This window comes from Phyllobates terribilis, unplaced genomic scaffold (genome assembly GCF_046119375.1).
Source record: "Phyllobates terribilis strain yellow unplaced genomic scaffold, ASM4611937v1 Scaffold_4__5_contigs__length_816908805, whole genome shotgun sequence".
Taxonomy (NCBI): domain Eukaryota; kingdom Metazoa; phylum Chordata; class Amphibia; order Anura; family Dendrobatidae; genus Phyllobates; species Phyllobates terribilis.
Genome location: NW_027362764.1, coordinates 642,860,062 through 642,880,072, shown reverse-complemented (window position 1 = coordinate 642,880,072; position 20,011 = coordinate 642,860,062). Strand labels below are relative to the sequence as shown.

The window sequence follows — 20,011 nt, the reverse complement described above, 5'->3', positions numbered from 1 at the left end:
AGTCCACACTGATTTGTTGCAGTCAGGGCCGCCATCAGGGCATTACTGCCCTTACTGGCACATGGGGCATGGTGAGCAGAGGGGCCCAGCCGAGCCTCCGCTCTTCTGCTCACCGGGCCCCAACGGCAGGCTGCTGCCGGTTCCGAGGACGCACGTTCAGTTAAAAATCTATTACCGTGTGGGAAGCCACACAGTGATAGTTAAAAGCCGCCAGCCAATCACAGCCCGGGAGCTGACGTCACACGCACATCACCGGTGTATGACGTCACTGCCATGCGCCAACGAGTCCGTGCCTCGAATGGATAAGGGAGAGCCGAGCGCCGCTGGAGCGCAGCCAGGTAAGCAGAAACCTTTTTTTTTTTACTTTTTTTTGTACTGAAAGCGCAATAAGGGGACAGATGGGGTAAGATCATGGAGTAGGATGGAGACAGATGGTGCAGGATCATGGAGCAGGATGGAGACATATGGGGCAGGATCATGGAGCAGGATGGAGATAGATGGGGCAGGATCATGGAGCAGGATAGAGACAGATGGGGCAGGGTGGAGATAGATGGGGCAGGATGGAGACAGATGGGGCAGGATGGAGACAGATGGGGCAGGATCATGGAACAGGATCGAGACAGATGGGGCAGATCATGGGATAGAATGGAGACACATGGGGCAGGATCATGGAGCAGGATGAAGACACATGGGGCAGGGTGGAGACAGATGGGGCAGGATCATGGGGCAGGATGGAGACAGATGGAGCAGGATGGAGACAGATGGGGCAGGATCATGGAGCAGGATGGAGACAGATGGGGCAGGGTCATGGAGCAGGATGGAGACAGATAGGGCAGGATCATGGAGCAGTATGGAGACACATGGGGCAGGATTGAGACACATGGGGAAGGATCATGGGGCAGGATGGAGACAGATGGGGCAGGATCATGGGGCAGGATGGAGACAGATGGGGCAGGATGGAGACAGATGGGGCAGGATCAAGGGGCAGGATGGAGATCATATGGGGACGAATGGAGATCATATGGGGCAGGATGGAGATCATATAGGGCAGGATGGGCGATCATATGGGGCAGGATGGGAAATCATATGGGGCAGGATGGAGACACAAGGGGGCTTGATGGAGACACAAGGGGGCAGGATGGGAAAACATATGGCTGGGGCCAAGAATGAGACACAAGGGGGCCAGGATGTGGGATTTTATTACTGTAGGAGCTAATTATGGATATTATTACTGCTGTGATGTATTTGATTTTTGAGGATACTGTTTTCAGTGAGGGGGGTCCTGTTACTGTGCAGGGTGGCACTATATCGCTTTTTTTTCTTCATGTGGCATAGTGTAGAAGTTGGGGATAAATTGGGGAATGTGCTCTGGAAGCTGCTCTAGATAACTATTATTTTCTGCTGAGACGAGTCCTGGCTGGAAGAAGTGATGGTGGTCTGCACTGGATGAAGAGGAAAAATAAAGATGAAGGACCTCAACTAGAGACGTCACTGGTGTGTTACCTATACACTATATACAGAGATCTTGTGTATAAAGTTACTGGTGATCACTGTATTACCTGTACACTGACATTATACACTGTATACTGTGTATAGAGCTCTTGTGTATAATGTCACTTATGTTAATATTAGTATTGTGTTTTTTTATTAATGTTCAGTATTGTAGTATTCAGTCACTATGTGGTGGTAATATGTGATCTGGTCATGGTGTGGCAGTATTTGTCCCTGTATGTGGTATTATTTGGTCACTATGTGATAGTAATATGTTGTCCAGTCATCATGTAACAGTATTTTTCCCTTGTATGTGGTATTATTCAGTCACTATGTGGTTCATCCATGATGTGACGGTATTTGTCCCTTGTATGTGTTATTATTGGTCATTTTAAAAAATGTATGTGACACATTCTCTTAAAGAAAAATAAATAAAAATATACCTAAAAAGAGTATTGGGTATTTTAAGAAATGTTTAATAGGTTAGAGTAGAGTAGGCTTGGCCAAAAGACTCTACCTTGTCATGCTGGCAGCTTAAACAATCTTTTGGCGAAAACAAAAGCTGATGGCTATGTATGTGATCTGGTGTTTGATGGGGACTGTTAATGTGTGATTGGTGAGGACGTGGTGAAGTAGAGTTTTTCCAAGAGTGGGAGGTGGGACTGTGGAAGGTTTGAGGGATACAGGCGGAGCTGGGGTGGAGCCTGGGCGGAGTCTCAAGGGGGCCCGAAAATTTTGCCAGTATGGGGCCCTGAAATTCATGGTGGCAGCCCTGGTTGCAGGCTTTCCACAATGGAAAATCAGCATTAGAAAAGCTGTTTTGTCACAGATTGCATTCTATGCATCGCAAAGGATGAAACTTGCGGTGAAAATCTGCAGCCTTAACTTATGTCCTGCAGACTTCAAATACAAAGCGTAGATCTCTACATTGACTTTGATAGGACTGCACTACTCTGTGGATTTTATGCTGCCTATTTACTGAGTTAGGACTCATTCAGATGTCAGTGTTTTTTTAAGAGTGCAAAAAAAGTCCAAGTTTCACCAGTGTTTTTGATCACAGTGTCATCAGAGTTTGGTCAGAGTGTCAGTTTTTACCATCAGAGTTTGGTCAGAGTGTCAGTTTTTACCATCAGAGTTTGGTCAGTATTTCTCATATGAAAAAAAGAACTGATAGTTTTCTCAAGCTTCTATGAAAAAAGTCAGCACACGGGTGACATCTGAGTGCTGTCCGTTTTTTTCTCATGGATCCATAAACTTGAATTAGGTGAGTTTCATCCAACACTCGGAGCAATATTGGACGAGCTCTGTGCTTTTATGCAGACCACTCGGTCCGAAGAAAATAATCGGAAATGTGAGCTACATCATAGATTATTATAAGAATGAGTGCTATCTGTGTTTTTCGCAGATAGAAATCGTTCGAGAAAAAAACTCATGTCTGAGCATGAGTTCTCACTCGAGCACCCGCGATACTCGATGCATACCCGAGCACCCGATGCAAACTCAAGTAGCGAGCACTTGCGCTCATCACTACTAAACTAAAATGCTGGGCAAACTATTTTTGGGCTTAGTGAAGTTAGTGATAGCAAGATGGTTTTCTATCTGAAGCCTGATATTAGACGTAGATATATAATGACATCACCATCTATCTGAAGGCCCCTTTCTGATGGAAGCATCTTGGCTTACAAATACTGATGTAAAATACCGAGGCTGAAGACAAAATCAAAATGTCCTAATCTCAAGCTAAATCTGTTATCACTCACACAGGAACAGTTGCACGTGATCTCGTCTCATACCATTGCTATGCCGTCTGGTAGCGAACACAAATGATGTTACTAGCGGGCTTCCAGACATACAGGGTGTATAAATAGAACACCCACTATACGGCGACGTGATCATACATTCGGATTACGCACTCAGATATTTCTCAAGGACAAATCTCTCCCATCCCCAGCAGGACTCAATACTGGGCTGTCCGGCCTTTGCTTTTGTGAATATTCTGCAGTAACGCAGGGACAGAAAGTCACCTTATGCTAAAAATATTCAATTTTTAACCTGTTTAAACATCGGATCCCCTATGCGTCATCCCCCGGCTGAATATCTACTTTCTAGAAATGCTGCTGTTTATTTATAGCCGTGATATGAAATCCACTAAAAGCTTTCATTGTGCTCTAGTCTTTTAATGCACTGCATTAAGGGGCTTACAGTCTTCCCTGGCACAGAAACCGCAATGTAAAATAAGGATCATTGATTTACCATAAATCACTGACAAGTACGGAACAATACATCTATTGTTATAATAGGGGGCGCGGAACCAGTGATATTATTCCATAATTTACACTTCTTGTTCTGTTTTTGCCTTTTTAGGGTGTAAAATATTCATGTTTTGGACATTCGAGTAGATAAAGTATTTGTCTGAATCTGAATATTATATAAAATACGTTAAGTGCTTTATCACATCCGTCAGATACAACTAGACAAGCCGGGTGGTTACTGACAGTTTCAGCTATTTGCCTTAATGCAATCTCAAGTCAAGTGAAATAGAAATAACAAATGCAATATAGCAAGGCAGTCATTACACTCCTCCATCTCCAGACACATAAAGTGCAATTTGCTGCGCCGCTCGCTCAACCTACAAAAATGTGTTAATTGACCTCCAACTGTAATATAATAGAAAGTAATAGCATTGTGCCGCCTTGCCATGGAAAAGGACGACCTGTCTACTCATCTCTTCCGTTCTCATCCTTTCATCTCCTCTCCAGCGGGATCCATCAGCAGAAATGTACATGTTATTACTGGTTATTTGCAGGATATATGCAGTTCGATGTAATATTCAAGAAATGTGTATGAATCACTACTCTGCAGATGCAATAGGCACCAACAATCCTATATATCCTCATTACAGAGACTGCTCTAGATACAGATTTTCCATTGTCATGTATTATTTTGGTTTCTACCATTTATTCTGCCACAGATCACAATCCAACACATTAGCTTTATATATAGTCTCATCTTAGTCATTTATAGCACATTCACATATGCCATAAATGGCTTGTAGAGGTGAGCCTCACATCTGGGACCAGCACCTATCTTTAGAAAAGTGGTCCCTGACCCCAGTTCTGCAGGCACCGTGGATCGAATTGTGGTCACGCATCCATGGCGCTCTCGATTCACTTCTAAGACCTGCATCTATCATAGATACCATATCCTGTGGATATGTCGAGATGGGAATAACCCTTTAATGTCTCTGCTATATAATTAAATAGTGGACCTTAAAGGGAAAGTGACAGCAAGATTTACCCCTATAACCTAATTACAGCACTGCATTGTAAAGCTGATTTCTAGCAACCCCAATGTTAAGGGAAAGTTGCCAGCACAATCGTAAAATCAGCATTTTAGTCTTGTGTTGCTGCATGTCCTCACTAGTTTGGCTAGCCGGACGTGCGTGCACTTAGTGCTGAGCAGTGCAGCCCCGCCAGTCTCTATCATGCTCACAGAGGTGTGGTTCTAGTCTCTATCGTACTCCTCCGCCTCTTCCCTGCCTCCTAAATCCCACAAATGCCTGGCGGCCACCACAGCTTTAGGTATGTACAGTGATCATCTGCCTATGTGCCACTGCCCTGGCGTCACCACATAGACCCAAATTCTGACCAACCAAGGGTTTGCCTCTGCAATCTCACAGCAGGTGTGTAGCGGTGCTGTGTATAGGGCTAAGCCGGAAAGTGCAGCATTTCCCTGAAAACAAGACCTACCCTGAAAATAAGCACTAGAATGATTTTACAGGATTTTTGGAGTATGCGTGAAATATAAGCCCTACTAAAAAAATAAGCCCTAGTTACAGGCAGGGTTGGCATTAGGGGGAGGGAGAAAACTGGGCAATTGCCTAGGGTCACCACTTTCTTAGGGGCCCCCTGCATTTCTATTCCAAAGTTAAGATTGTTTCAGGACCTTTGGTTACTTCAAGGTAATGTGACCATGTCACAAAAGGTCCTTTAACAGCGGGAGTCTAAAGGAACTGAAGAGGATACATGCTGGTATGCCGGGCAGGCATTAGGGGAAGGGCAATTTCTCATGACCCCCACTCTCTTAGGGCCCCCAGCATTTCTATTCTGAGGTTAAAACCGCTTAAGGACCTTTGGTGATATCAAGTTTATGTGATCATGATGTCAACAAAGGTCCCTTAACTGCGGAAGACAAGAGGAACTGAAGAGGAGACAGGCTGGTATGTATCATATGTGTATATACATGTGTATGTATATGTTTTGTGTACTGTATGTGCATATGCATGTGTATGTATGTGCAGTGTGTGTGTCTACATGATTAAATCTGAATAAATGTTGATTTTTTTGTACAAAAATAAATGTAGATTGTTGTTCATGGAAAAGAAATAAGACATCCCCTGAAAATAAGCCCTACCCCATCTTTCGAAGCAAAAAATAATATAAGACCCTGTCTTATTTTTAGAGAAACAAGCTAGTGGCACAAGGACAGTGAATTTCTGCCTATGTGTCACTACTTGCCGACTCAGCATTATAGACAGCAGTGTAGCATATCTGCTGGGAGAGCACAGAGGCAAGCTCTCGGTCGGTCAGAATTCAAGTCTACACAGTGAGGCCAGGGCTATGGCATATATGCAGAAGATCACTGCGCATTCTCAAAGTTACGGTGGCCATCAGGGACTTGTTTGATTTAGGAAAAAGGGAGAAGGCCAAGGGGGACTACAGAGACTACAACCACACCTCTGTGTGCTTGATATCGTGGGCTGGGCTGTTTCAGCATTAAATGCACACTTCTCCGACTAGTTATAGTAATTGGAATATGTGGCATTACAAGATTAAAGTATTACACGGTTTCCTTTTAATTTGTATAGGTGGCATGTAATCATACATTGACTCCACTCTCACTATTGTGTCTGCATTTTCAAAGAGGGCATATTCAAATAGAACAAAGCTTTTACTGGTTTTACATACTTTTCACTAGAGTGCAGCAAAAACATTTGCAGGACCCTTGTCCATCGGCAACCTCGCTAAGTCCATGGCCACCGAACCCAAAGCCCTGCGAATCTCCTCCTTCCTGCTCCCATTCCCAGCGTTTCTTCTGATTATTAGGCCAAGCATAACGTCTACATTGCGGTGTGACGCCCTCATGACGCTGGACCACGATCCTGCAAATCTTTTTAACTCTACTTTCTATTATAAACTGCAAAGCCTTTTTATCAGCAGACAGTGCAGGCATAACACACTTGGCAATAACGTTGAAGCCGGAGATCCAATTTAATTATAAAAAAAAACATGTCCTGTTATTATTTCCAGTCGTAGAGGTTGCTAGCCATTTCCAAGAAAATGTCAACATTTATTATAGGCGTTTGGTATTTAAGACTCGGTAATGATTCAAAATTAAAGATTTGTTTGGCTAAAATAATTGCTGTGCCATTTGTGACAGCAATGCTTAATATACAAACACAACGCCCTGGGAGATTACAGCTCGGCATTCTTCTGTGATTACTGCTGCAGAATGAAGTTGTCTGCGCTTGCATTTTTCACATTCGACAGAATAGACCAGATGTATACATCTATAGGGTAATCAAAGCGCAATAATCTGCTCAGCAAGTGGACACTGCATATTCTCACACCAGCTTACACTAAGTTCTCAACGTGGTAACCCAACGGAGATTCATAAAGTCATGGAACAACATTTCTTAGAAATTTGTTATATTCTAGAAGATCATTGAGGGGAATGTATAATCAGTAAATAAGTTATTTAAATTAAGTTTTCTTTAGAAGCCTATTCAAAATATTGTCACTGTGCACTTTCTCATCTGCCTATTACTTTAACTTTTTAGCTTTGCTGTGTAGATTGTGACAGAATCATCAGAGGGCAGGGCATTACTGCCAATACTGTTGTACTGCTGGAATTTTGGATCACTCTTCTTTTGCAAACTGCTTCAGGTCTCTCATATTTGAAGGGTGCCTTCTCCTAACAGCAATTTTAAGATCTCTCTACAGGTGTTCAATGGGAATTAGATCACAACTCATTGCTGGCCAGAACTCTCCAGCGCTTAGTTTCCATCCATTTTTGGGTGCCTCTTGAAGTATATTAGGGGTCATTGTCCTGCTAGAAGACCTATGACCTTGGACGCAAACCAAGCTTTCTGACACTGGGAACTATATGGCGACTAGTGTTGAGCATTCCGATACTGAAATATCGGGTATCGACCGATATTCGCGGTATCGGAGTTCCGATACTTTTAGAATATCGAATACCGGAATCGGAAGTTCCCATAATGCCTGCGCTCTGCAGTGTCTCTGAAGGATGACAAGCTGGATGGCAGCGCTCAGCTTACTGTACTTGTCATTTAGTGTTAAAGGATTTATTAAAAAAAATAATAGTGTTTTCATGCACCGTCTCTTTAAAAAAGCAGGCCGGCAATTCAGCAGCGGCATACATCGGTACCCGACAATTTAGAATAGAAAGAATAGAGCATCACACATAGATTAGATAGATAGAAACATGTCAGTCACATATATAAGAAGTACAGTGATAGTGTTGATTACTGTACTTGTCATTTAGTGTTAAAATAAAGGATTTATTAAAAAAAAATTGGCGTGGGGTTCCCCGTAATTTTAGTCTCTAGCGGAGGTTAAGCAGACGGCTGGGGCAGATGTTTGAAGCTTGGGAAGGGGGTAATACCCACGGAGCTCCCCAGGCTACTAATATCAGCCCCAGCTGAATACCTAGCCTTTACTAGCTATTAAAATGGGGGACCCCAAAAAAATGACATGGGGTCCCCCCTATTTTAATAGCTAGCAAAGGCTAGGCAGACAGCTGGGGGCTGATATTAATAGCCCAGGAAGGGTGCCATGAATATTGGCTAGAAACACCAGCCGTCAGCCGCCCCAGAAATGGCGCATCCATAGCCTGGGAAGGGGCCAATATTCATGGCACCGTTCCTGGGCTATTAATATCAGCCCCCAGCTGTCTGCCTAGCCTTTGCTAGCTATTAAATTAGGGGGGACCCCACGTCAGTTTTTTTTTTATGGTCCCCCATTTTAATAGCTAGTAAAGGCTATGTATTCAGCTGGGGGCTGATATTAGTAGCCTGGGAAGCTCCGTGGGTATTACCCCCTTCCCAGGCTTCAAACATCTGCCCCAGCCGTCTGCTTAACCTCCGCTAGAGACTAAAATTACGGGGAACCCCACGCCAATTTTTTTTTTAATAAATCCTTTATTTTAACACTAAATGACAAGTACAGTAATCAACACTGTCACTGTACTTCATATATATGTGACTGACATGTTTCTATGTATCTAATCTATGTGTGATGCTCTATTCTTTCTATTCTAAATTGTCAGGTACCGCTGCTGAATTGCCGGCCGGCTTTTTTAAAGAGACAGTGCATGAAAACACAATTATTTTTTTTAATAAATCCTTTAACACTAAATGACAAGTACAGTAAGCAACACTGTCACTGTACTTCATATATATGTGACTGACATGTTTCTATCTATCTAATCTATGCGTGATGCTCTATTCTTTCAGTTCTAAATTGTCGGGTACCGGTGTATGCCGCTGCTGAATTGCCGGTTTTTCATGTAATACATTCTACATTATTCTTAGTTGTTTTCCTTCATGTAGAATTAACCTACAAGGAAAGAAAGGGTTTATTTTTATTCCGATATTTGTGTCCCATTGACTTGCATTGGTTTCCGGAAACGGGCGATATCCGATATTTTTTGGGTATCGGTCCGATCCAATCCGATCCGATATTTCCCGATATCGGAAGGTATCGCTCAACACTAATGGCGACCCAAAATCCTTTGGTAATCTTCAGATTTCATGATGCCTTGAACACAGTCAAGACACCAAGTGCCAGAGGCAGAAAGACAACCCCAAAACATCTTTGAACCTCCAACATATTTGACTGTAGATAATGTGTTCTTTTCTTTGTAGGCCTCATTTCATTTTTGGTAAACAGTAGAATGATGTGCTTTACCAAAAAGCTCTATCTTAGTCACAACTGTCTATAAGACGCTTTCCCAGAGAAATTTTGGCTTACTTACGTACATTTTGGCAAACTGCAGTCTAGCTTTTTTGTCTGTCAACAGTGGGGTCCTCTTGGGTCTCCTGCCATAGCGTTTCACTTCATTCAAATTTCAACGGATAGTTTGCACTGTCACTGATGCACTCTGAGCCTGCAGGACAGCTTTATATTCTTTGGAACATATCCATCATCCGGACTATCCTGCGATGCAACCTTTCATCAATTTTTCTCTGCCGTGCAAGTCCAGGGATATCAGCTATAATACCATGGGTTGTAAACTTCTTGATTAGCACCGTGGACAAACAAAAGAACATCAAGATCTCTGGAGATGGACTTGTAACCTTGAGATTAGTGATGAGCGAGTACGCCTCAGTAACCCTTTTGGCGAGCACCCGAGAGTGCTCACCGAGTATTTTGGCTTGCCGGGTGTTTCATTTATTGTCGCCGTGCCTGCAAGTGTCACGGCTGTTAGACAGCTGTGACACATGCAGAGGTAGCCTGTTTGCCAGGCTATGTCTGCATGTGTCACAGCTGTCTAACAGTCGTGACACCTGCAGGCGCGGTGACAATAAATGAAACGCCGAGCACGCCAAAATATTCGGCGAGCAGCTGAGTGTGCTCGCCGAAAGGGTCAATGAGGCATACTCGCTCATCACTACTTGAGATCCTTGATAGTTTTCAACAGTTCTGGTTCTCAAGTCCTCAGACAATTCTCTTCTCTTTCTGTTCTCAATGTTTAGTGTGACACACAATGCAAAGATTGAGTCAATTCTCCCCTTTTTATCTGGTTTCAGGTGTGATTTTCATATTGTCCACACCTGTTACTTGCCAAAGGTGAGTTTGAATGAGCATAACATGCTTGAAACAAAGATGTTTACCCACAATTTTGGAAAGTGCCAAAAATTTTGCACTGCATATTTTTGTGGTTTTGTGTGAAATTAGGTCAAATTTGCCTTTTTTTCTCTGTTTTTCTCTGTTGTTCCAATACACACAAAGAAATAAACATGTATAGTTGCAATAATTTTTCTGGGAGAAATACTTCATTTTCTGGAACAATTTCAAGGGTGCCAAAACTTTTGGCCATGACTGTGTATATACATCTATATTTACTTTCTTGGGGTTTAAATAAAGTACATATGAATTGATCTTTGTTTAAGATTTAAGGTAATCTTTATGTATTGAACCCAAAATCCAATCTAGAAGGAAGAACAATTCCCTTGAACCAAAACAAAATATATTTATCCAGAATTCTGAAAAGTCTTCACTTCGTCCTCCTCTGTCAAGTTGATTTATTTCTGTTTTGGAGCTGCTGGATAAAGACCAATTTGGCTGACATTATAGCTTTCAAAAAAGGTGCCACTCAGTATTCCCATAGCCCAAGATATGTCTGCATATACAGTATATTGATGGATACTGAAACAGATATAACTAAAAATACTTTAAAGTGAAAATGTAAAGGATTTTACAAAAGAAAATAATGTGTCATTTTCAGGTGTTTATGAGCTAGTGAAACAATACAAGAGTAGCTACAAAAGATATTTTACAGATATCGAGATAAGTAGTTAGAACCCTTTTAACAATATACTTACCATTTTATATAAATTCTTTACAACCCGTAAGTAAACGATGCCGGTATCAATCATTTTATTAAATAGTCCATTTCCTATTGTAATTTACATGCACCATTAGCATGATCTTACCAGTGTAGATGCTGGCACTGGAAGCAGGGATGCCAAACTGAGACTCGATGAACTTGGGAATGAAGGTAATAAAAGCGGTGACAATGGCACTCTCAGCAGTGTATGACAAACTCACAAAAAGGAAAGTCATGTTGCTTAAAATTCTGACTGCTGCTCTTGGAAGGTCTAAAAATGACAAGAGATGAAGTTTATAAAAAATGAATGGAAAAAAATAAAACTATATATGTAGAATCCCTGAAATGACAGGCGTGTAATGGATTTCCTTGCAAGAGATTTGTCACCAAGCTGACAAGTCACACATTATTGTAGATACTTAATTGTCAAAAATACAGGCAAAGGACAATTTATTAATTTCTCTGAAAATAATTGAATGCTCACTAATATACATATTAAAGGAGTAATTACACAATGATCCCTACAACCTCCCTACCTATCACCAACAAACAGCTATCTGAGAAAGGTCAAGGCAACAAGTATTCTTCAGCAAAGTCCAATGGTTCACTTCTGAAGAGGAACCTTATTCAATATGTGATTATTATGTGTTATTCCAGTCTCCTTCAGTGGAAGTTTTCAAACAGAGGCTGGACAGACATCGGTGTGAGATGGTTTAGTAAATTCTGTATTGAGCAGGGGGTTGGACACGATGACCCTGGAGGTCCCTTCCAACTCTAATGTTCTATGAATATTACCTAGATGATACAAAAATCAATGCTAATAAGAAAATGAATCATCAGGTTCTTGCTTGAGCCAATGGTCAGTGCCCAATAGTCTTGCAAGTTCAGATTATTGAATCAGAGATCTATCTACAACCAACTATGGGCAGAAAAGTCAATAGACGATAAAGCAAATTATTAGTGTTGAACAATGCCTTTATGTTGGAAGAGTTCCCCAATAATTATAGGAGCGTAGAGTGTCCCACTACTGGGATCAGTGTCAATCTGTATGGAAATTCAGCAGCAAGGGTTAATTTTCCCAGCAGTATTGACTCAGAAGAATTTAAAGGGGTAGTTCAAATTCAGAAGGTCATCACCTATCGACTAAAATGCCTTGTTAAAATGGAGCAGTGGCCACACATGAGTGCCAAGCTCCATTTAATGTCTACAGAACTGCTGGAGAGTGATATACTTGGTGCGGGGGCGGGATCCTTTGCTTTATTTGCAGTCAAATGGAAATTACAGTAGTTCCCTGGGTCAGTCGTGATCTCAGCGATCAGCAAGTTATCACTTATTCTGTGGATTGGTGATAACTTGGCAAGTTGTGAAAATCCATTTAAGCACTGCACCTTGTAATTAATGGACAGCCTATGTGATGCCTGGCTATGTCAATCCTCTAGAACCAGACACATTCCTTGAAGCCGATCTCGGCTTTGGGTAATAAATTAAGGTCTCGAATACTAGGAGCCCCCACCTTTATGAGCTTAAAATTTCTCACAGGTGATAATCACATTTTCCTAGCATCTTGCCCCATGACAAATACATACAAAGCTCTTGAGCAATAATATCAAAGATTTGTTTTAACCAAAGCCAATGAGGAGTTGGGAATGTAATAAAACTTACAAATAATGACATCACTGATGTTACTTTACCTCTAAAATTTTGTCCAAACCCTATGGATGGGCCAACAGCAGTATCTGCTTTCACTATGTTGCTAGATTTCTCTTTCATCACATCATCATCACTGGAAACATCATATGAGTTACTTTTCTTTTTCTTCTTTTTCTTCTTCTGTCGAGGGGGAAGCTTCTTTGGAAAGGTAAACATTGGAAAGATGACAAGTAACATAGCCATAGCACAGAGTAGAAACCCACTCCACCTGCAAGCAGAAAGTCAGATCAGTATAAATAATACCCAGATATATTGATCAGTTAAACAATAGCAGCAGCACACTTCATTCAAATCCATTTTACCTTTTTTGTGTACATGTGGGGGTGGGGATTCTGAAGTGCTCTAGTAATTGATATGGTCCAACCTGTCAAGTCCTTAAAGGGTTATTCCCAAAATAGCAACTCAAGTCAGCCCTTATCCGTAAGATACTTGCTGATCACTTGAAACCACTTAAAATACGGTTATGAATCCTGAGAACAGGACTCTACAGAGCCCTATATTTACTGGAGCAGTAGAGCGCATGAACGACCTCCGCTATATTTATTGTCTATGGGATTGATGAAGAAAGCCAAGTACAATGCTCGGCTATTTCTGGAAGTCCCGTCGACAGTGAATGGAATGGAGGTAGAGATTGCACATTACTGCTCCATTCAAGAAGGGGCTGTGCAGAGCCACGTTCTCAGGGTTCCAGAGCCCTGTTCTAAGGGTTTCAGGACCACCATCCCAGGATATTTGTGGCTCTCATCAGTCGGAACCCCTAGCAATCAGCAGGATATGTCCTATTCTCGAGACAGGGAATAACTTACTACACTGTGTGCAGAATTATTTGGCAAGTTGTATTTTAGAGAATTATTTTTATTATTGATCAACAACTATGTTCTCAATCAACCCAAAAGACTCATAAATATCCAAGCTTAATATTTTTGGAAGTTGGAGTGGGTTTTTTTTAGATTTGGCTATCTTAGGAGGATATCTGTTTGTGCAGGTACCTATTACTGTGCAGAATTATAAGGCAACTTAATAAAAACCAAATATAATCCCATCTCACTTGTTTATTTTCACCAGGTAAACCAATATCAGTGCACAAAATTTAGAAATAAACATTTCTGACATGCAAAAACAAAAAACAAAAAAATTAGTGATCAATATAGCCACCTTTCTTTATGACGACACAACAGCCTTCCATCCATAGATTCTATCAGTTGCTTGATCTGTTTTCGATCAACATTGCATGCAGCAGCTACCACAGCCTCCCAGACACTGTTCCGAGAGGTGTACCGTTTTCCCTCCCTGTAGATCTCACATTTTATGATGGATCACAGGTTCTCTATGGGGTTCAGATCAGGTGAACAAGGGGGCTATGTCATTATTTTTTCTTCTTTTAGACCTTTACTGGCCAGCCACGCTGTGGAGTAGTTGAATGCATGTGATGGAGCATTGTCCTGCATGAAAATCATGTTTTTCTTGAACGATACCGACTTCTTCCGGTACCACTGCTTGAAGAAGTTGTCTTCCAGAAACTGGCAGTAGGTCTGGGAGTTGAGCTTCACTCCATCCTCAACCCGAAAAGGTCCCACAAGTTCATCTTTGATGATACCAGCCCATACCAGTACCCCACATCCACCTTGCTGGCGTCTGAGTCGGAGTGGAGCGCTCTGCTCTTTACTGATCCAGCCTCTGGCCCATCAAGAGTCACTCTCATTTCATCAGTCCATAAAACCTTTGAAAAATCAGTCTTAAGATATTTCTTGACCCATTCTTGATGTTTTATCTTATGTTTCTTGTTCAAAGGTGGTCGTTTTTCAGCCTTCCTTACCTTGGCCATGTCCCCGAGTATCGCACACCTTGTGCTTTTTGATACTCCAGTAACATTGCAGCTCTGAAATATGGCAAAACTGGTGGCGAATGGCATCTTGGCAGCTTCACGCTTGATTTTCCTCAATTCATGGGCAGTTATTTAGCGCCTTTTTTGGCCAACACGCTTCTTGCGACCCTGTTGGCTATTTGCCATGAAATGCTTGATTGTTCGGTGATCACGCTTCAAAAGTTTGAAAATTTCAAGACTGCTGCATCCCTCTGCAAGACATCTCACAATTTTGGACTTTTCAGAGCCCGTCAAATCTCTCTTCTGACTCATTTTGACAAAGGAAAGGAAGGTGCCTAATAATTAAGCACACCTTATATAGGGTGTTGATGTCATTAGTCAACACCCCTCCTCATTACAGAGATGCACATCACCAGATTTACTTAATTGGTAGTTGGCTCACAAGCCTATGCAGCTTGGAGTGGGACAACATGTATAAAAAGTATCATGTGATCAAAATACTCATTTGCCTAATAGTTCTGCACACAGTGTATTTTGGGAATAACCCTTTGTTATCCAATGTAACTTTTATCAACTGTACAGGTGGAAGTATGGGGGAAGCAAGCTGAACTAAGCAATTATTCAGAGTCCACATCTCTTTGTACTCCCATGAACCATCACCCACCTCAGTAGCTGCATTATATTACACTAGCGGTAGGTCCTTTCTGCTGTTGTAAGATGGTACAGCTTGGCAAAGGGTGAGAGGGCGGGGGAAGATATAAGCATCCACCATGGGGCTTTCTGTCCTGCCATGTATTGTACTTCGAGTGGGGCTTATTTATTAACTCCTCTTTCACATACATACAGTGGGGAAAATAAGTATTTGATACACTGTCGATTTTGTAAGTTTTCCCACCTACAAAGAGTGGAGAGGTCTGTAATTTAGATCGTATGTACACTTCAACTGTGAAGGACAGAATCCTAAAAAAAATCCAGAAAATCACATTGTATGATTTTTACATTTTATTTTTACAATTACTTTGCATTTTATTGCATGAAATAAGTGTTTGATACAATAGAAAAAAAGAACTTAATATTTGGTACAGAAACCTTTGTTTGCAATTACAGAGGCCAGACGTTTCCTGTAGTTCTTGACCAGGTTTGCACACACTGCAGCAGGGATTTTGGCCCACTCCTCCATACATATCTGCTCCAGATCTTTCTGGTTTCGGGGCTGTCACTAGGCAACATTGAGTTTCATCTCCCTCCAAAGATTTTCTATTGGGTTGAAGTCTGGAGATTGACTAGGCAACTCCAGGACCTTGAAATGCTTCTTACGGAGCCACTCCTTAGTTGCCCTGGCTGTGTATTTTGGGTCATTATCATGCTGGAAGACCCAGCCATGATCTTCAATGCTCTAACTAAGGGAATGAGGTTTTTGGCAAAAATCTCGATATACATGCCCCATCCATCCTCCTTTCAATACGGTGAAATCATCCTGTCCCCTTTTCAGAAAAGCACCCCCAAAGTACGATGTTTCCCCCACCATGCTCTATGGTTTGGACGGTGTTCTTGGGGTTTGCTCATCCTTCTTCTTCCTCCAAACACTATGAGTGGAGTTGATACCAAAAATTTCTATTTTGGTCTCTTCTGAGCACATGACCCTCTCCCATGCCTTCTCTGGACCATCCAGATGGTTATTGGCAAACTTCAAACGGGCCTGGACATGTGCTGGCGTGAGTAGGGGAAGCTTGCATGCCCTGCAGGATTTTAATCCATGACGGCGTAGTGTGTTACTAATGGTAATGTTTGAAACTGTGGTCCCAGCTCTCTTCAGGTCATTGACCAGGTCCACCCGTGTAGTTTTGTGCTGGTTCCTGACCTTTCTCAGAATCATCCTTACTCCACAAGGCGAGATCTTGCATGGAGCCCCAAACCGAGGAAGATTGACAGTCATCTTGTGTTTCTTCCATTTTCTAATAATTGTGCCAACAGTTGTTGTCTTCTCACCAAGCTGCTTGCCTATTGTCTTGTAGCTCATCCCAGTCTTGTGTAGGTCTACAATTTTGCCCCTGGTCTCCTTAGACAGCTCTTTGGTCTTGGACATGGTGGAAAGGTTGGCTTGTGATTGATTGAGTGTGTGGACAGGTGCAATTAATACAGGTAATGAGTTCAAACAGGTGCAATTAATACAGGTAATGCGTGCAGAGTAAGAGCGCTTCTTATAGAAAAATTAACAGGTCTGTGAGAGACAGAATTCTTGCTGATTGGTAGGTGATCAAATACTTATTTCATGCAATAAAATGCAATTTAAATTATTTAAAAATCATACAAAGTGATTTTCTGGTTTTTATTTGTAGATTCTCTCTCACAGGTGAAGTGTACCTGCAATAAAAATTACAGACCTCTCCATTCTTTGTAGGTGGGAAAACTTGCAAAATCGGCAGTGTATCAAATACTTATTTTGCTCACTGTATATATACATATACTTTTTCTTTTTTCTTTGGAAGGTGGATGGCATATGCCTAAGGACTTGTGCCCCTGCTCTTTTAAGGCTCTAGCAACACCCCAAGCATTTCGCCTTCTAAACTAAATAAAGTGTGTTGTTGAAACAATATTTCAGCATTTAATGACCTACTTTCAGCTTTGCCTGGGGCCACACTTTGTTTAAAACTAGCCCATTTGAAAACCAAGCAAGCATAATATTTTGCTACTTGCTTATTCCATAGTTTTGATCCTATGACATAAAATACATAAAAGTCTATAGACATTAACCATGATGTAGGGATACCTTGTATTGAAATGTTTTTGAAGTTGACTATGTAGTTAATGCTAATGAAACTTAAATTGTTCTATTGACATGCTATTCCTCCCCAAACATGCTACAGATCAATGGGACCTGGGTCCTGAGATCCCCATGTGAAGAATATTGAAGATATAATCCCATGTCAATCATGGTGCCCTGTTTGGCGGGGGATTATAGAGGTCTACCATGTACAGCTGTAACCGGACACTTTTGCAGCTAAAGAAGAAGGGAGGGGGCTGAGGGACAGTGAGTGGCAAAACCCCCACCTTCTGCTGTGGAGCTGCCACAGGAAGACCTCTTGTGGACCCCAGTCATGTGGCATGTCCTTTGTGTCAGACAAGTATAATTCAATCTTTGTGTCACGCCCCCTGAGGAAGTGTTTACGAAACGCGCGTCGAGGTTGAGGGACGCGTGTATGCCCTATACAGTGCTCCTCCATTATCACAGGTAATTCATGGCAATTGCTGGATATTCATATGCAACTGAGTGTTGGAGTGCTGCATTTTACTTGAGACTTGCTTCTCATTTCATATTGGTATTATCTGCACTTTGCACTTTACTCCTTTCAGGACATGGATTCCATCCTATTTGGTCATTCATTTTTTACCATATGAATTATGTGATTTTGTGAATGTTTTTCATGTGTTAATTATTGGATTGGTAATTTGCTGATGTTTGCTATCTGAGCATATTTATTATAATTATGAACCTTCCCAATTAGACGTAATTTGATTGTTAGAGCAATAACTTATAATAGGGCAGAGCTATCTGCTGTCCCTCACAACTGAGGTACTTTGCTTTGTGTATTTTAATGTTGTTTATAAATAAATTTTTGGTATTAATAAACATTAATCTTAATGACAACTGCTGTGGTCATGGTTTGATTACCCCATCTTGTATTTAGGAATGGGGTGTCATTTTCTGATTTGATTTAATTGATTATGACCGTATTTATTTTGGATCTATTGATTTATTTGAATTGTAATTCAATACCAAGTTATGGGAATACAATACATCCCAGAATGCCCCTGCCACTTTTCAGCGGATGGTCAACACACTGCTCAAGGGACTCGAAGTGTATGCGGCCACGTACCTGGATGACACTGCCATCTACAGTCCCACCTGGGAGGATCACCTGGAGCATTTGGCGCAGGTGCTCGGGCGGATCCAACGGGCAGGCTTGACCATTAAGCCAGAAAAGCGCCAGCTGGGTATGAGTGAGGTCCACTACCTGGGACACCAGGTAGGTGGGGGTGCGCTAAAGCCTGAACCCGGGAAGGTGGATGCCCACCCCCAGGACCAAGAAACAGATAATGTCCTTCCTGGGCGCCGCTGGGTACTATAGGAGGTTCGTTCCTTGCTATAGTAGCCTGGCGAAGCCCATGACGGACCTCACCAAGAAGAAGCTGCCCTCCGCAGTCGATTAGACAAACGACTGTGAGACGGCCTTCCAGACACAGGAGACCGCCATTTCTAGCTCCCCAGTACTACAGGCAGCCGACTTCACGCGGCCGTTTGTGGTACAGACCGACACCAGTGACTTTGGCCTCGGTGCTGTGCTCAGCCAGGTCGACACTACGGGCCATGAACACCCTGTTTTGTACCTGAGCCGGAAGCTCCTGCCGAGGAAAGTGGCCTATTCCACGATGGAGAAGGAATGTCTGGCAATTGTGTGGGCCCTGCAGCGTCTGCAGCCATACTTGTACGGACTCCAATTCACCATGGAAACAGACCACAACCCCCTCAGCTGGTTACACACCATATCCAGAACAAATAGGAGGTTGCTATGCTGGAGCCTCGCGCTCCAGCAGTACCACTCCGCCATTCACCACAAAAAGGGCCGCGTCCATGGCAATGCCGATGGCTTATCCCGATAAGGGGAAATTGCGGACGGGCGCATGGGGGAACAACGGGTGGTGCTGCCCCCTAGAGCCCTTTAAAGGTGGAGGTGTGAAGAATAGTGAAGATATAATCCCATGTCAATCATGGTGCCCTGTTTGGCAGGGAATTATAGAAGTCTACTATGTACAGCTGTAACCATAAACTTTTGCAGCTAAACAAGAAGGGAGGGCACTGAGGGACAGTGAGTGATAAAACCCCCACCTTCTTCAGTTGAGCTGCCACAGAAAGATCCCCTGTGGACCCCAGCCATGCGGCATGTCCTTTGTGTCAGACAATACCAAGTTATGGGAATACATCCCAGCGATACACCAAATCGATTTTTAGAATCACACGAACAGGAGGAATGTCACCCTTCCAGCTTTCAGAACAGTCTAGCACTTAGGGATGGGGAGATACATGGCACAGCCTTTCGGAAACCCCTAGGGCCACTGTGTTTGGTCTCCACGCATAGCAGGGGACCGGTTGGATCCGATGACCCCAGAACCGGCTTCCTAGGACTGTCCATTAAGGATGTATAGCCCGTTGTAGCTTTTAGAGTTTGTAGCTGAGAGACCAGGGGTGGAGATTTAGGTCCAGCCAGGGGGCAGGAGGGGGAGTGACCCAGAGGGGTTAAGTGCTCCAGCAGCTATAGCCCAGTGTCTTTTTCCTGGGAGGTCGCAATGACA

The 20,011-nt window shown here is 42.6% G+C and overlaps 1 protein-coding gene across 2 annotated transcripts in view; it reads right to left on the bottom strand.

Moving 5' to 3' along the window:
• SLCO5A1 (solute carrier organic anion transporter family member 5A1) overlaps positions 1-20,011 on the bottom strand; it is a 157,283-nt gene that overhangs the window by 41,276 nt on the left and 95,996 nt on the right. The window contains exons 4-5 of one of the 2 annotated variants that reach the window (XM_073679417.1): positions 12,816-13,042; positions 11,231-11,395 (exon numbers count right to left, since the gene is read on the bottom strand). In XM_073679417.1, the coding sequence (XP_073535518.1) occupies positions 11,231-11,395; positions 12,816-13,042 (392 nt within the window). The remainder of the gene's footprint in view (positions 1-11,230; positions 11,396-12,815; positions 13,043-20,011) is intronic. The other variant, XM_073679418.1, reaches the window with a different exon arrangement.